This window comes from Rhipicephalus microplus, chromosome 1 (assembly GCF_043290135.1).
Source record: "Rhipicephalus microplus isolate Deutch F79 chromosome 1, USDA_Rmic, whole genome shotgun sequence".
NCBI lineage: Eukaryota > Metazoa > Arthropoda > Arachnida > Ixodida > Ixodidae > Rhipicephalus > Rhipicephalus microplus.
In genome coordinates this window covers 154,744,372-154,761,286 of record NC_134700.1, presented here as the reverse complement: position 1 = coordinate 154,761,286, position 16,915 = coordinate 154,744,372, and the positions used below count along the sequence as shown (strand labels likewise).

Genomic DNA, 16,915 nt, shown 5'->3' with positions numbered 1-16,915 from the left:
GCAAATCTTGACCTCCTCGGGTTCTTCTTTAACGTGCGCGTAAATCTAAGCACAAGGGGATCAAACATTTTCGCCTCCAACGAATGATGCGGTCAACGCGGCCGGGATTCGATCCCGCGACCTGCAGGTCAGCAGCCGAGTGCCTCAGCCACTAGACCACCGTGACAGGTTAAGCAGCACGCTTGGACAAGAGAGGAGTGAATAAGATGACAGAAGCGCTATCAACAAATGTCTGTTTGAAACACCAGACAGACTCCTGTACGGGAACTCTGCTTACATTCCAGGTCAGATATAGCATAAACACAACGCGTGGAATATATCACGAAGTTCAAGAACGAAACAAGCGAAACAAAAAAGTCAATATAACTTTTTCTGTTTCGCTTGTAGCACCCCTGGAACTTATAATACATTAACCGACTACTGCCCTCTATCACGGAACACCCATGCAATTGATAAATCTCAGCTCCTGATCTATACCGCTCAGTGGTTACACGCGCAGACTAACACTGGTTAGTGGGGCAAGAGCTTGACGGCCGCCAACTTTCTTGAGTGCGCCTATTTATATCGTGCATATGCCTCGTAAGTGAACTTCCTCGAAGGCGGCTGCACGGGCACGAGCAGCTCATAAGTGCTTCAACAATAAGAAAGTCGCCATACTGCACGCTGGAGGCACGATACGACCCCTTTGAACAAGGAAGGCCGACAGGCAAAAGCAAAAAGAAAAAAAAAGGACAAGTGTTCTGGCCATCTAGCATGAGAAATGCGGAGGGGAAAAAGAAATACGATGGGAACGTCCCGACAGCCCAATCGCAGCAGCCCAGAGAGACAAGACGGCGCTGGGCGACGGGCTGTACACATACGTCATCGTAAAGAGAGAATAATGGGGCTGCACGGCGGTCTGAGAGAGACCAAGCACGGAGCGCGGAGAAAACGACCGAGACACTAAATGATTCAAGTAATGTGGAGCACGGCCCCTCGTTCATATACGCCCATCGACCACATTATTCACACACACACACGCATATATATATACATACACACATATATATATATATATATATATATATATATATATATATATATATATATATATATATATATATATATATATATTTTGCCGCGAGCATGAAAAAGGAGATAAAAAAGAAGGCAACGTAAAAAGCGCGCTACATCAGCACAAATACGGAAAGAAAATCGAAAAAAAAAAGGGGGGGAGGGGGAGTTTATGAAAACTGCAGCGACGGAAAACAGCCCTTCGAAATATCGCCCGCCCATTCAATAATTTCGAGAAGTTTTCGGAAGCCGACCGGAGTGCTCTCGCGTCGTTCTTTCCGTTTTTTTACGCTTCACGTTTCGTACAGGGAGCCCGTTCGCTTCTCGAAAAAACTCGGAACAGCTGCCGATGGAGTGGGATTTAAACGACTTCTCTGTCATTTTCTCTCTCTTCATTCTGAAGTTTATTATTCCTTTCGAGGCATGTAGTACACGCCTTCCGAAGCCGCTATATATCGCACACTCTGGGAGACCAATCTCGCCAACACCGATCGAAAGGAAGGAGGAGGAGGAGGGGACAAGAGCCACAAGCACTAAGCGAGTGTGTCTAGTATACTATACAAACACTCCGCCGAACTCCTCGGTATATATACGCAAAGGTGGGGTTTTCCCGCCCTATCCACCTTTTGCGGTAAGAAAGAAAACGCTCCGCAAGCTTCAGCCGCGCGGGGTGAAATCCAATTCCGCCTATATGGCCGCCGGTCGTTCATATATATCTACATCTATCGGTCTACGCAAGCGCCTACATAGACAGGCCCGAAACGGACGTTGCCCAACGTGTAGTGTACGGCGATGCGCTTAGAAATCTTCCCAGGAAAAAAATAAAAAGAAAGAAGAGAGTGATAAACCATACGGGAACGTACGAAGGCGTAGTCAAAAAAAAATAAAAGAGGAGCGTCGATACGCAGAGCTACAGCGCGTGCGCACGCACACACGAACGAATACACACTACGCACTGAGCCACCAACTGAGCTCCAGCGTAGTACACGGGGTACCGCGTTGCCACGACGCCATAAACACGCAAGGAGAGCCCACCGCAACCGGCCTTACATAGAACCACAAGAAAGAGAGTGCGCACGCGATGGTCTTGTGCTGTGGGCTCTGCAGCTTGTGTACTCCTCAGGACAGGAGGTGAAGGAATGAGCGGAGAAGGTGGAAGAAGGGAATGGGGCGAGGGGGGGGGGGGGGTCGACAGCGGGCTCGTAAAATCCACTAACGTCGCTTGCCCCCCGTATAGATAGCCTATTTCGCTTTTACTTACCTGCATTTATCCGGTGTTATTGAGTCGGCGTGAGCCAGAAAAAAACAACAAAACAAATCAAGCTTATTTCAAAGGAAAAGGCATGGAGAGAGAGAGAAAGCAAAATGAAAACAAGCGTGTACATTGCACCGATGTCTGCGAGGTGCCGCGAAGGAGAGACTAAGGTTGTACCAACAGTATGTAAAGAAAAAAATACGAACTATACAAACAGTTAAAACATACACAGAACAACGCGATGAAGTGAATGACGAGCTGTTAGGCTATTTGTGCGTCATGCACCACAGACGGCCTCCTCGTGTATGGTCTATAATAACCAATATGTGAGGTTTAACGCACAAAAACCAATTTGTAGTCTATAGAGCAAGCTGTAGAAGATGTCGGTGTAGTTTAGAGATGAAGTGTGGCAGTCTGGGCTAGTTGGTGCTACATCTATCGTTAGAGATTGAATCACAATGTGCCAGTCGAAGAACGCCGCGGTTAAAGATCAAAAAGAAGAAGAAAGACAAAACCGCAAAGATGCGGAGAGCGCGAGCAAACCCGGAAACCCTCAGCGATGACATAGCCTGCAGAACCACTAGTTTTTTTTCCCTTTTGTGTTTTTTTTTATTTTTGTAGTGGGTGTTGTCTAAATGTTGGTGGCAGTCGAGTGCCAGAACACTGAGCAGCCCACTCTCACTCTCGAATAGCAATGCGGCTTTTAAACGTTATTGCTTCCCTTTCTACCTCCTTTACTTCTTTTTTTATTCCTCTTTTTTTTCTTGTTCTTTTTAGTGAATAAGTAGGCGCGAGCCACCGGATCGTCACTACAGCGCATCCCTATTCGCACGCATAGATGTCTCACGCACGCAATGCACTGCATTGTTGTTGTTTTGTTTTTTCCCCTACTTTTCCAGTACTCTCCTCGCCATTTTTTTAATTGTTTCGCTTTCTTATGCCCCTTCCCATTTCAAACTTTTGAAATGCGCGGAGGCAACACCAACTCGATCGTTTTGTTTTGTTGCAAGAGAAGAGAAAAAGAAAGAAAACGAAACTAAAAAGATGGGGGAGGCGATAAAAAACGGAAACCCGCGAATAACCACCACGGCCCGGCCAATCGATTTCAATTTCGTCTGAGACAAAAGGGGGGGCAGGCAGAACAGCGACAAGTACTCGACGCGAAAAAAAGGCGGATTGAGGCAACGGGGGGGGGGGGGGGGGGGTCAACTTTTTCGAAGCTTTCGAAAGCGCGAGCATTCTCGCGTGTCCCGCGACGTGGTACGACGCCCGTCGCCGCGCACACACAAGAAAACTTGTCCGCGGTGAGAAGGAGTTGGAAGATGAGAAGAGGGAAGGGGGAGGTTCGTTCGGACTCGCTTGTCAAAGACAGGCGACAAATTCGCCGTCATCTCGTTTTCACCTCGGGGCCAATTCTTTTTCTCGCCCACTGTTTAGTGCTATCCTCCTTTTATGATGGGTGGTTTCTGAGACCGTTACTCCCTAGAGAGAGAGAGAGAGAGAGAAAGCGAAAGAAGGGAGTGTTACTCATTCCAACACACCTTCTTTGTTTTATGTCTTTTAAGTACGCACAATGCTGGGGCGGCCAGAGGTACACACCGCTAAGGAAGCTAGCACGACCTTGTGATGCCGAGCAAGCGCCCGACTTCTCCCCTGTCGTAAGTGCTGTCCCCGCCGCGGTTATATAACGCACTGACGCGTGAACAAGCCATGCTTTCCTGTTTCTTTCGGGAATTGTTTGTACGATATCACCGTGCGTGCCGACGCCAAGGCTTGCTTTCTTTATTAAACAACATCCGCTTTTCTCCGGCGACGTAGGCATCATCCGGATTGTACTCATAAGGTGATATAACATCGCCCATTAATATGTGCGCCGATTCGATTAGCGAGTGACAACGACTGAACACTGCAGCTTTATCGTTTTCACGTTCAGCAATGCGGATCCCTTGCACCACAGGGTGAGCATGCTTCGACGTGCAGAATACCAACGTTTACTATACCCACACTATAAGACCCTTCAAAATTGTAATGTTAGCTTTCCTGCTACGCAGTATGAACAACTATAACGACAGTAAGACGGCAACATGGGCCACCTGGTTGGGATTCATCGTAAACTTGGTCTGCAGCGCAACACCAGAAACACAGACACAAGGAAGGAGCAAAAAAGATTGTGTCCGTGTTTCTGGTGTTGCGCTGCAGACCAGGTTCACTACAGTGGCGACTAGTCACTATAGCTCCAAACTGCCTGTCCAAGTGCACATTGTTTACGCTGTGACGTGGAAAATGTAGAGTCGGCTCTCTTGATACAAGCACGCCTATTAGGTAAGCACGTTCAACTAGGACCACGTCTCCGCTTGAAGCGTGACAGGTGCCGCCATTACTTGCGCAAACAGGCAGCGTAGAGAAGCGCACTTGCGAAGTTATGAGAAGGGTCTACAGGCGCGCGGACCTCGTTCTCCGTCGATTCCTCACGAAAGCCTAATTACACCGCCCCACAACTATTCTCTCATTTATTCCACCTCCAATACTTTCTCCCACACAACGTGGCAGGTTAGATATAAAGGTCATCCAGCCACGCAATGTCGTTATCAAACTTAAAAGGGTGGAGGAGTGGGCTTCTATCGTGTGCTTCTTGTGTGTTTTTCTCACTGCGCTACACAGTCCTATATCACGCCGTTATCGAAAGAATGCAAGTGGCGCTCTGGAACAGGGGCTCAACCCAAACTATCCAAGGGGTCGTCATTTTATTGAAACTATTTCTCTCTCTTCCCTGCAGACCGAGCTTTCACTATAACTCTCTGTCTCTCCCTTCATCTCGAACCATCAGTCCTCACGCAACATGCAAGTGAACGCCGATGCCGAAACGGCAACAATTCTAGTGGCCTCTGGACTTATAGGCACGGTATGTTTGTTACCGTTACTGTGAATAATAATAATAAGAAAACTCAAACGGTCTCTTATATGCATTCGCTTAAGACTACTCGAAGGTGAAGGTCATTTGGTGTGGCTATCTGGTCATCGATCTATCATCATGGCCACCGCCGAAGAAGCGAAGATGTAGACGATGACCCAATAATCAGGCAAGATATGGCTTTCGTCTCAATTCGTATCTTGACCGAACGCGTAACGAACCATGTGAAGTTCTTTTTTTTTTCTTTTCAATGATGAGCGCCATTTTCTTTGCATCTTCGGTGATGATAATGGTAATTGTCATCTTTTTATATGCCGTTCGTGTTGACGACTACCCCGCACGGTCGCATTTTGCGTTTTACGGGCCACACTAAGGATTTAGCCTTAACAACGTTCATCTTGCTGCCCGCCTCTCTTTATCTCTGCCAGGTGATTTTGCAGACGCAGCTCGTACACGGTTGTAGTCTCTCAACAATGTGGGGAAGTGTTTTGCCCTATTCAATCTAGATCGGGAGCGGCGATTACACGCAGATTTACGGCGTTTCCGGGTGCCAGTGCACGGCCCGAGCTCGCGCTCAAATTGTAGTGCACAAACAAGGGTATACGAACACACGAAGCGAAATAGAGAGAGAAAGAGAGAGAGAGAGAGCTGTAATGGTCCACGGTAGACGCACAGCGGCGCGATGATTAATGCGTCTCCCCGGTATTGTGCGAAATTGGCTTCGTTCGGCGCTGCTCCCAAGGTTTCTTTTCTCACTTTTTTTAGGGGCGAAGCTCCTTATAGTGGCACCCATTCGTCCCTCGTAGTCGTAGTAGTAGTGTGTAACCAGTCTTACATTTTGAGCGCCAAGGTGGTGCCGGTGGGAGATTTCTTCTGTGCATTGTTGAACAATAAAAAATTCGCAGCGTGCGCGTTAACTAAAAGCCGAATTCTCCTGTCTCTCATTCCCCCTTAGCAGCCATTGACATGTACATTGAGCACTATCTGACAAGAAAGGGTTGCTACGTTATACTCGCTGGGCGTAACCTCCTTGGTTTTAGAAAGGTTTAGCGAGCGTTGGGCCGCAGTGCCATGAATACAGTGAACTAGTATATACCAAGAACTCGAGGTAGTTAAAGGTGGGAAGTAGACACGAAGCGCAAGCCGTAAGAAAGTGTGCGTGTGCCACCTCTCGTTCAGTCCTTGGAATGTCCGCTGGATGGTGGTGCTTCTATATGGGAAATATATGATGAAAAGATGCGAGATGGTGGTACTTGGAGTGTTGAATAGATGGACGAACGGACAGACAGACAGATGCATGGCTGGAAGCATGAACGGATGCAGGGACGGACGGACGGATGCACGCAAGGGCGGCCACACAGACGCACGCATGGATGGACGGAAGCAAGAACGAATGGACGGACGGATGCTTCGCCCCACTCTCCATCATTCACTCCGTGGATACGCTGCCATTTTTTTCTCCCCTCTGCAGGCCCTCTCGTCGTGACGCAGGCCTTGGCGACGACGAGGCGCTAGGTCTTCGCGCGTTCCGGTGAAAAACATATCGACCGAGCAAACAAGCGAACAAGTCGACTCGGATGAAGTGCACTGTACACACACGGGACTCGGGCATCCAATCTTGGAGGCAAGGAGAGAAACGAATGCGGCCTCCTGCGTTCCCTGGGAAAACTCTTACGCGTTATAATATACCGTCCGCAAGAGGCGATCCTTGCACGTTCCGCATAACCTTTAATATCAGTATGATTTCTTGGATTTCATATGCCGAATTCTCCGTTACGAATATGCGAGGGACTGCGGATTAACTTCGACCACCTGGATTTCTTTTACGTTCGCCTGAAGCTAAGCGCACGGACGTTCTCGAATTTCGCTCCCCCTCAAAATGCAGCCACCATGGCTTCCAGTGGAACAAGAAACCTCGAGCATATTGGTGCGACATCATAATACTCAGCAGCGGACAGCCAAACAATATATGCTGCACTCACGAAGACGTAGAAGATTTATAAATTGGGTACCTCTACGTGTATGACGCCCACGACCTCTTTTTTTTTTTTTGTTTTGAGTGTGTAGACTCGAACACGCCCCTCCTCCACCACCACCTTCCTTTTTCTTTTCGTTATCACTCTCTCCCCACGGGAAGGCTGATAACCTAAAGGTAACCAGTGATGAAGCAGAGCGCGGCTCTTCAAAAAAACACACCTTGATAAGAGCAATCGCGATTTTCTCATCCCCACGACTCCTCTCCTGAGGCGGTCAACGCGCTCGTGTTAGACCTCATCACTAGCAATCGCAAAAAAAAAAAAAAAACCGTCCTCTCGCGGTAAGAGCGCAGCCTCTTTCCATGCCCTCCACCCCCCTCCTCTCTCTCTCACCCGCACTCTACGTACGCATACATCGCTGCCGTATACACTCTAATTCCCGAAAACCGTTCAAAGCACGGTGCTTCCTTCTTCGTCGTCACGCCGTGTGCTTTCACGGCGCCTTCTTGAACGGGAATCGATGTCTAATTTGCCGGTGGACAGGCAGTCGCCGAAACGGAAACGTATTATTGCTCCCTTCCCCCCCTCCTCCTCCTTTTTTTTTTTAACACCGCCGCTCGCGAAACACCGTTGCCCGTCGTCGGAGTAGCGGCGGCAGCAGCAGCTAGTGAGCAAACGGCTCAGAAAGCGCAAACACTGGAAGCGCGGGCAAAGAGATAATAGGATGGAGATGTAATAGAAAATCCCCTTTTCCTTGCGCGCCGCTGCGTGGTAATAAATGCTTCTCCTCGCACACTTCTTCTCTCTTGCTCACCCTCATTTCCCCCTCTCTTTCTGTCTGCATAGCAGAAAGAATGCGGGCAGTTGCTGCTTTTTTTTCCCTCTCTCTGTATCTCTCTCAGTGCTCGCTCTCTTGCGTCCTGCGTTAGTTCGCTCCGCTGATTGCGTTAAACCTTGATTTGTTTTCTGTTTTGTCTCGTTTTCTCTTTCACATTTCCGCGTTCGCTTGCTGTGGCGCTGGGTGCTCCCTACTCCTCTGGCTTCGTTCTTCGAAACACCGTCTCCAAGGCCACGACAGAAGAGCATCCCGCGTACGCCCGGCTTGCCTCAGAGATTGCAAAGTTTTTTTCGCCGCCGGCCGAGTTGCGCCGAAGAATGGCAGGAATTTCGGCAAACTATTAGACATCGCTCGCTCCACTGCAACGTACCGTCCCCTGTTTCGAGTGCTTTTTTCTCCCACGCATAGGCCCCGCAAAAGGAGGTTGCGTGCGAAACGGGAGCTCTAAGAAGCACCGAACGAAGTAAAACGTTGGAATACGGGGAGAGGTATAGCCAGAGAGAAGAGCAGCCAAAGCTCATACGCGTACTCTCGGCCCCGCAACCCCACGTATGAGACTCGGGACTCCACCTCTCACTTTCTTGTTGAAATGTCCCTTTTCGTTTTTGCTGTGTTATATGACCGCCACGCTGCGTCAGTAAGTGCGGAAAACTGATGTGCAACTGAAAGAAACGTCGAAATTTGAACGAGCCGGGAGTAGGTATACGTAAATTCCCTTCCACCGTTGATTGCATTTACACTGGTCGAGCACAACAGAACCTCCCTCTCCTCCGCCCCCCCCCCCCCCCCCGTACACAATCATTTCCGCTTTATACCGCACCTTACCTCTACAACGCGGTATTGGAACCTGACAACACAATGCCGACAGAACCACAGCACGGCAATCACAATTTCAATATTTCTCTGCGTACTCAAATATGATCCTTAAGTGCTACCTGTCCCTGTTTTCAATCCTTCAATGGTTTACCTTACGTTTCGTCCAATAAACTCTTCGAATGCTACTATCACGATAATTACGTACCTGATTCGAACGAGCGAATCACTTTCGGGTGATAAGCGTGACGATTAAATTGAGCTCATTACAGAATTCGCACTGTGCAGAGAATTTTCGCAACGCAGTGACATCAGTTCGCTATTCACGATAAAAATTAAACGCATGCATATACCAAATAGCGCGGGCCAATGTGATTTCCTCGAGTGCCGCACCATCCAAACGCGCGCGCAGCGATGGCCAAGCATTACAGCTGCCCAGTGGGGCTCGCTAGAAATTGTCGAAAGAAATGATGCTGTCACTGACCATTGCGATTAGGAACGCGGCAAGACACGGCATTAGAGAGCCGGGCTCATTCACGAGTAGCCGCGTACACAACAAGCGTGCTCGATAAGAGATATGCGAAGCGATGTGAGAGGCTGGTTTCGCGGAAGCGGGCTTTCCCGCGACGCGCCGACGACACACTTCGTTCGAGTGCTCGCATCAGCTCGCAAACAAAGTATGCGAAAACATGCGCTGCAGGCCGCCGCTCGGTTTCTAAAACACTCCGCCATTAGAGTAATAGGCGGGCCGCACATTCCCACGCACAGGCTCATCAGCAGGGTCGACCGGCGGAGTACAAGAGGAGGGGGCAACCACCTAAGTAAACAGATGCAATCGACTCGAAATGCCTTCGCGCCACGTACTGTGCTGTCGGAAGCAACCGGACCGCGGCCGGACAAGCACGCGTCCATCTTCAAGCTCCCCACCTACCTCACCGTTACGTCCATTTGCACGAAGCGCGCTCGGACGAGCCAATTTGGCGCCCAGCGCACGTTCAGCGTTTCCAGCGGTGCAGGTGCGAAGCGCGGATAACGGCGCCCTGTACGCAAAGGTGACCCGCGGCCGCTGGCTGGCCCGCTTTTAATTATTGAACGCGGCGGCGCACTGCGTGACACGATGCTAGCAAAATACGCGAAATTCGAAAATGAGTGACAGGTACGAACGGCTCTAATACTGGTCGCCGGGCTAGTAGCACCTGCCCCGTTTACAAAAGAAAATAAAACTCCGCTGTTAATGAAGAGGTTCTTCCCACTATATGTCAAATAAATGCCACCAGCGCAGCGCCAACTGCGTGGTTATGTTGTTTTGCTTTTCTCTTGACATCCTGAATGGTTAATGACGGCTTAATTGCCAGCTCAAAAGCGTGTCAGGACGAGATGGACGAAAAAAAAAAAAACGAGGACAATGTAAGAGCGGCTATATTTCATAGGAAAGACAAGTTGGAGTGACTTGCGGTAATCAATAACCAGACCATAATACGAGACGGGAATTAAAAAAACTAAAGGCAAGTCAACGCCCGTAAAGAGCGAGGGGACCATGCAAGAAGCCTAGGGACGGCTTTACGCTCTCCCATAGTAGAGTACCATGTTACCGAGATGGAACCTTTTCTCGAAGCCAGACGCCTTAGCGGAATATCCAATTGCCTTTTATACCTAATTCGGCCTTTCATGGTGGGAGCTGAAGCTGCGTGGTAATAGAAGAAAAGCCGGCATACTTGTTCCAGTGTTGTTGGTCGCGAAATGCTACAAACGCTGACGCACCAAGCTCGGCCCACCAGTATGCAGCTTGCCTGCACCACCTCTCTTCCAAGTGAAACAAAACCGATAGGTTAAGAAGGGATGCGACACTCAACAGTAAGCACAGCTCATTCGTTTCGTTCTGAAAGAACGAACACTAGTCGGCAAATGAAATCGAACTACATGTCACCCAGCTTTTTAGCAGCAACAACTGACGATTTGTCCCCTTTCTCAGGAAGCCCGAGGGCTGCAGTCACAATGACAGGCATGGCAGGTTGGCACTTTATCCGTAGAAAATCCGGACATTTGTCTTAAACAGTGCGTTATCGAAGGTTATAACGCACCGGGTACGTGACTATCGATTAGCTCACGGTTTGTTCGCCAAAGATAACAGATATACAGCGATTCAACGAATGACGTTAAAGCAATCTTGGCAGTATCGAAAACATTGCGGATTTCGACTAACGATTTGTCGCAGTGTGTCAGTGGCAAGCAAAATGACTACGGTAGCCTGCCGGTACTGATGCCATCAAATCGATTGCTGAAACAAGCCGAATGATGTACTACAATAGATGCCATATAGTGGAGAGAAATTTCTTATTAGAAAAATGATTTCGCGTGTTGCTTAAGTATTGTTTCGTTAAGTCGGCTTACAGTGAATCACTCATCGTGTCTCCCAGACAGGTCGCACATAATTTAATGCCAATACCCTGTCTCAGCTTTTTATCATCTGACCACCAAATAAAGGCGCCGAGTGACGCATAAAGGTGTTCTACGATGCTTGATATCACAGCTCAATATCGAGTGCGGCGAAATTTTAGTACTTGAAGATAATATTTACGAACTATCATTACGAATCCTGAACCTTTGAAAGATCACCAGCCCGAAGCACACCCGGTTTCACTCGCAGGAGCGGGGTCGTTCATTCGCTGAAGATGCTGAATGGAACGGTAACAGTCCAACCGCGCGTAATGTACAAATGCGCGATCAATCGCTCGAACTATGACATCCTATCTGAGAACACGCATCACTCTGGAACGTAACGCGGCTGTCGGCCCGAAAAAAGAAGGAATAGATGGCGAGACGCAAGTCATTGTCATGCGCAGTGGCTCACCTGAGATGGCCCGCGAAGGGACGTCGTTTTCGAATCCCTTCCCTTGGAAGGCGTACTTGACGCCCGAGCAGCCGGGTTCACTGCTCTGCGCTTCGGCGGCGTGCCACAAGTTCGCGACCAGAGCGGCGACCACGAACACAAACATGTTCTGCTTCCCCATTGCTCGGCGTCTTTCGCGGCGAGGGGCCAGAGAGGAGCGCGCGCGTGTCCGAGCGGCGTGCAGGCAAGTCGAGGGACGATGCTAGGTAGTCCGGGTGTATCCCATAGCCTGGCTCCTGGAGCTGACTTGAACTTCGAGCGGTGAATCTGCTCGACGGCCTGCAGCGATCGCCACAGCACAACACACTTTTGGCGAACAGGGCCCTTAAACGGAGCACAACATCCCGCACCCGACGCGCCCGCACGAACAAATGCTACGGGGAGAGGAGCGCTTCTCTCCTCGGCTCAACAATGCTCAGGGTTGCTTGCAGATCGCGACGAATTGAGCCAGGAGAAGCGAGCACCACGCGCAAGCGGCTGGCTCTCTGCGGCAAACTGCGGTGGCGCTGCTGTCGGCAGAGCTTTTGAAACGCTGGATATTGTATGTGTTGCGCACCGAAGTGCTTCGCTCGCTATATATTTATGCGCCTTGACAGCGAAAAATCTCACAGACTTGCATAATGTAGGCGACAATCTAGAGATCATATATCTGCCCTCTGAGAAAACGACTGCGATCACATCGTTTTCTGTCGAGAATTCACAGAAGAATGAACGTTCGGTGACGGGTCTAGAGGTTCGAATGCTCCGTTCTGCTGACACAGCATGAATGACCAAAATTGTAGTGTAGTCATGCACCCTAATAAAGTATTTCTCTGCCTGTCATTTAGTCTTTTAGTGTTTATAGCATACACACCACGCGAACACCCGAAGAGGATCCGAACAGCAGAGCTGGGATATTAGTAGCTGCTACAGCGCCATCTGTCTCATACCTATTCAATCTATATTTTGGCGGGTCTTTTCTGCACGTTTCAATTTGTTGTAAGATCAAGTAGTGCATACGTAGATATTTCTAGATTGTGGCCTTTACTGCACACATATGTTTAAGATACAGAATACCCCAGCCGCCAAATATGTTGTTGAAGACTAAGTGGCATGTTGACATACAAGTGTGTATGTATGAATACTGTCATAGAAGTAACCGATGGCACTGCTGAAGCGTTATTGCATCTCAAGCCTGCAAGTCAAGTTTTTTGAAATGAAGATAGATATATATATATATAGATAGATAGATAGATAGATAGATAGATAGATAGATAGATAGATAGATAGATAGATAGATAGATAGATAGATAGATAGATAGATAGATAGATAGATAGAAAGAAAGACAGACAGACAGACAGACAGATAGATAGATAGATAGATAGATAGATAGATAGATAGATAGATAGATAGATAGATAGATAGATAGATAGATAGATAGATAGATAGATAGATAGATAGATAGATAGATAGATAGATAGATAGATAGATAGATAGATAGATGGATAGATGGATAGATAGATAGATAGATAGATAGATAGATAGATAGATAGATAGATAGATAGATAGATAGATAGATAGATAGATAGATAGATAGATAGATAGACAGACAGACAGACAGACAGACAGACAGACAGACAGACAGATAGACAGATAGATAGATAGATAGATAGATAGATAGATAGATAGATAGATAGATAGATAGATAGATAGATAGATAGATAGATAGATAGATAGATAGATAGATAGATAGATAGATAGATAGATAGATAGATAGATAGATAGGCTTCTGAGAAGACATTTTGGTGAATATTATTTCCTTTACTTGATTTCTCTTTTCGAAATGAAACAAATAAAGATATCAACATGGCAATGCTGGTGATAAAAAATTCATTTCAAGTTTTGTTTTTCAGTGGAACGTTCATTAACACACTTCTATGAATTATCTGGATAGCGTAACTATTAGGTAGCATATTTTTTGATGCATTGTTGTGTTATCAGCGGAAACACATGCATGCTTAATAATAAGTTGCATTGTTAATTTATTACTTATGTAATTTATGCACCTAATGTAGTCTGGCGAATGTATTACACTTTCCTATTCACTTGCAAAGTGTGTGCTCAGGTTCTTTTGGTCTTTTACTTATATTGCTATACCATTGTCGGTATCAGACTTGTAGATCTTCACTTAAGCCTTGCTTAATTTGTTTGATTTGTTGGCGCTTAGTAAAAAGTCATCCCTTACACTCTGTAATCATGCTCAAGTACCGCCTCTTTGTTAAATTACTGTCCTAAGTTAGTCTGCCGTTGTGCCCAGCTCTCGTTTAATGACTGATTTCTTATTTGATCGCAGTTTTTATGCAACTGCAAGGAAGACGAACAGTTTATCTTGAGGCTGGGCCCCGAAGAAGATCACGAAGTTTTTATTTTCCATGGAGCATCAGGTTTTTCCACCATGGAAGAAAAACTCCACCTGCAAATAGAACAATATAGAAGCTGAGTGCGGAAATCCAAGTGAAGTTTCTGCTCGAGCTCAAAACATGTCTCTATATATCATGCAGACTGAAAACGAACTGTCGCTAAAACGTATCATGCCGCAGTGATAGTGAAAAATAGAGAAACCAAAGATCAATATAGTTGAAGATATGAACCTTATTTGACGAATTTGTATACTTGCCAAAAGCAGCATGACTGAAGGGCACAACGATTACTACAAGCGTAGCAGTCACTCATTGCAAAAGCAAATCTGCAACTCGGTGACGTCAGCCTATTTTTCTGAAATTTCATAATATCCCTAAAGGCCCTGGAGAGACATTGGGAAACATTGTCCGTGGTTTCTAGTACATATTGTCAGCATCAAAAGTTTTGATCCCACGCGCTGTCAGAAAACATTTATGTTCCTTATAAGTTGGCGGCTATTCATTCGTACAGCACAGTACGCGTTGTTTGCGCGTTTTAAAACAGACCAAAAGTCTAAATTCTAGGCCACCTGCCGGAAGAGGTGGCAATGTTCAGCTTTGTATGCGTCTACGTGTGCGTGCGTAAGTGTGTACGTGTGCGTGCACACGTACACATGTAAAAGAGAGTCCCACAAGTATAAAAGAGAGTCAGAGTTTTAGGAGTGTACGCTAAAAATGGCACACGGGTTTCAAAAAGAGAGTCAATGCATGGCTTTCCCGAAGAGAGTCAACAGGAGTGCTACGCATATGTGACTCCCACATGTATAAAAGAATGTCGCATATTTGTTTGAGCGTCTGCTAAAATATTTGTTCTGGAAGCACGTGTCGGGCAATCGTGCGTTGGGACATGGTTATTACGAAAGACAGCAAGCACCCGGTACGAACGAAAATCTGTCATTTTCCCACGAATACTGTCACATCTATACAGCGTGATGAAACAGATCGGTTTTTTTTTTTTTTTTTTGCTCGCAAGCCGACAAATCGGCCAGCGCTTTACCACGCTTATGCGAGTAATAACACATCGCCGAGCTGCGAATGGCGGCATGTACGTATGTACATACCTCGATCCCGGAATCCTCGGGTACGTCCGTGCAATGCACGCCGTTCCTGTGTGCGTCTTTCCCCACTGCGGCTCGCAGGGAATCCGGATACAACCTCCTCGCGAGAGTCTGCCGATGAAAGCATACAAAGCAGCGTATACTGTTTCGTGTTTTCGACGTAGGCCTAACAACAGGGTAAACAGAGTACGCCGGGCTCCAGACAATACGCTATACTTCGCTGTCCGTCATTTGACCTCCGTGATTGTAGTCTCTTCTAAATTTGTTTACTATTTAAACCGAATATCGAAAAAGGTCAGGTTAGCATGACAGCTAACTCAGTTGACTTTCTGGCTGCACCACGCCAATAAAATGTCGAATTTCATAAGTAATAGGATACTGTGAGTCCCTCGTCCATTTCTCAAATAAGGAGAGCAATGCCGTTCGAGTTACCAGAAAACTAATTGAGTGCAATCAGGCTTTATATTATGATGTAGCACTTCACTATGAAACAAAACTGAATATATTTGAGGCAAAGAAAAAAAACATAACAAAGTAAAAATAAGCCATTTGTTTGATATGATGCCCCGCCTTTGGTGCACAGAAACTGCTAGAACGGCAGAGTATTGTTTATTGAAAATATATACTGCAGATTTTGAAATAAATGTCTTGGCAGTACATGTTCTTACAGGGTCTGCTGGCCCAACCAGCTCCTTGAAGTTGACAGCTGAGTTTTCGGGATTCGACAAGCTTCTGATTTCCATGGCGAGACACGGACCACTGCACAGCTGTTGCACCATGGTCTGCGGAGGAGAGGCCAGTAAATAAAAAAAAAAAAGTTAAAACAAATTGTTTCATTTTTTTTAAAATATAGTACACATTTTTACGGAATCACCCGAGGTAGGTAGTATCGGGGTCAGTGTGCCAGGTGGGAGGCGGCCCTTTGCAGCTCTCTCCTGTCCGACCACCTTTAGGCCGTCCAGCAGGCGCGCGAAGCGACCTGCTGGTCCTGACATGGGAGTCGCCCACTTCGCACTAACGTGCGTCTTGCCGAACAACAATAAAATTTTGCCCCCACCCACCCACCCGAAATAGGTTGCGTACTTCTTATCCTTGGTCTCAATTGATCGAGGCAATTGATAGATATCACTACAGCGCAATACAACAAAATACCGAAATACGTAATCAGCTAATTATCTGAAATTTGCTGATTGCGCTTTCAATAAGTGCATTATTACGTGTCACTCTCGTGTCTCTATTTACGAATTGTGGTTTCCCCGTCAGCATTGCATATCAACGTGGAATAAAGTCGAAAGATGACTGAGGGTGTAGCCAAATTAAAATATGGAGGATGGATTTCGAGACATGCTCCATCAAACTATAGCGGTAGAACTCCCCTTGCTATAATTCATTGGCTACAGTGCACCATCGGTGTTCCAAGCGTTTTGATTCCCGGCAGCAATAGCCACATTTATATGCAAGCTGAATGCAGCAACACCCACGCATTCATATATAGCCGTACCCGTTAAGCACCCCGGAGTGGAACAAAAAAAAGATTAATCTGAAGTCACCCACGTCAGCATGCTTCAAGATCATGTCATGACTTTGATGCGCAACACCAAACAATCAATACTTTATTCTTAAATCTCGACTGTTCTTTTCATGACTTTTTGAACAAACAACTGCTTTGAGCATTGAGCACA

The 16,915-nt window shown here is 47.0% G+C and overlaps 2 protein-coding genes across 3 annotated transcripts in view; both read right to left on the bottom strand.

Moving 5' to 3' along the window:
* The window catches only part of dlp (glypican dally-like), a 169,243-nt gene extending 157,158 nt beyond the window's left edge, over positions 1–12,085 (bottom strand). Inside the window, exon 1 of the mRNA XM_037430016.2 lies at positions 11,698–12,085. Within this exon, the coding sequence (XP_037285913.2) occupies positions 11,698–11,857 (160 nt within the window). The 5' untranslated portion in view covers positions 11,858–12,085. The remainder of the gene's footprint in view (positions 1–11,697) is intronic.
* Positions 12,086–14,099: 2,014 nt separating this feature from the next.
* The window catches only part of nmdyn-D7 (nucleoside diphosphate kinase homolog 7), a 37,844-nt gene continuing 35,028 nt past the window's right edge, over positions 14,100–16,915 (bottom strand). For both annotated transcript variants that reach the window (XM_075871326.1, XM_075871330.1), the window contains 3 exons: positions 15,902–16,015; positions 15,237–15,344; positions 14,100–14,189 (listed from right to left, as the gene is read on the bottom strand). In XM_075871326.1, coding sequence (XP_075727441.1) covers positions 14,157–14,189; positions 15,237–15,344; positions 15,902–16,015 — 255 coding nt within the window. In that variant the 3' untranslated portion in view covers positions 14,100–14,156. The remainder of the gene's footprint in view (positions 14,190–15,236; positions 15,345–15,901; positions 16,016–16,915) is intronic.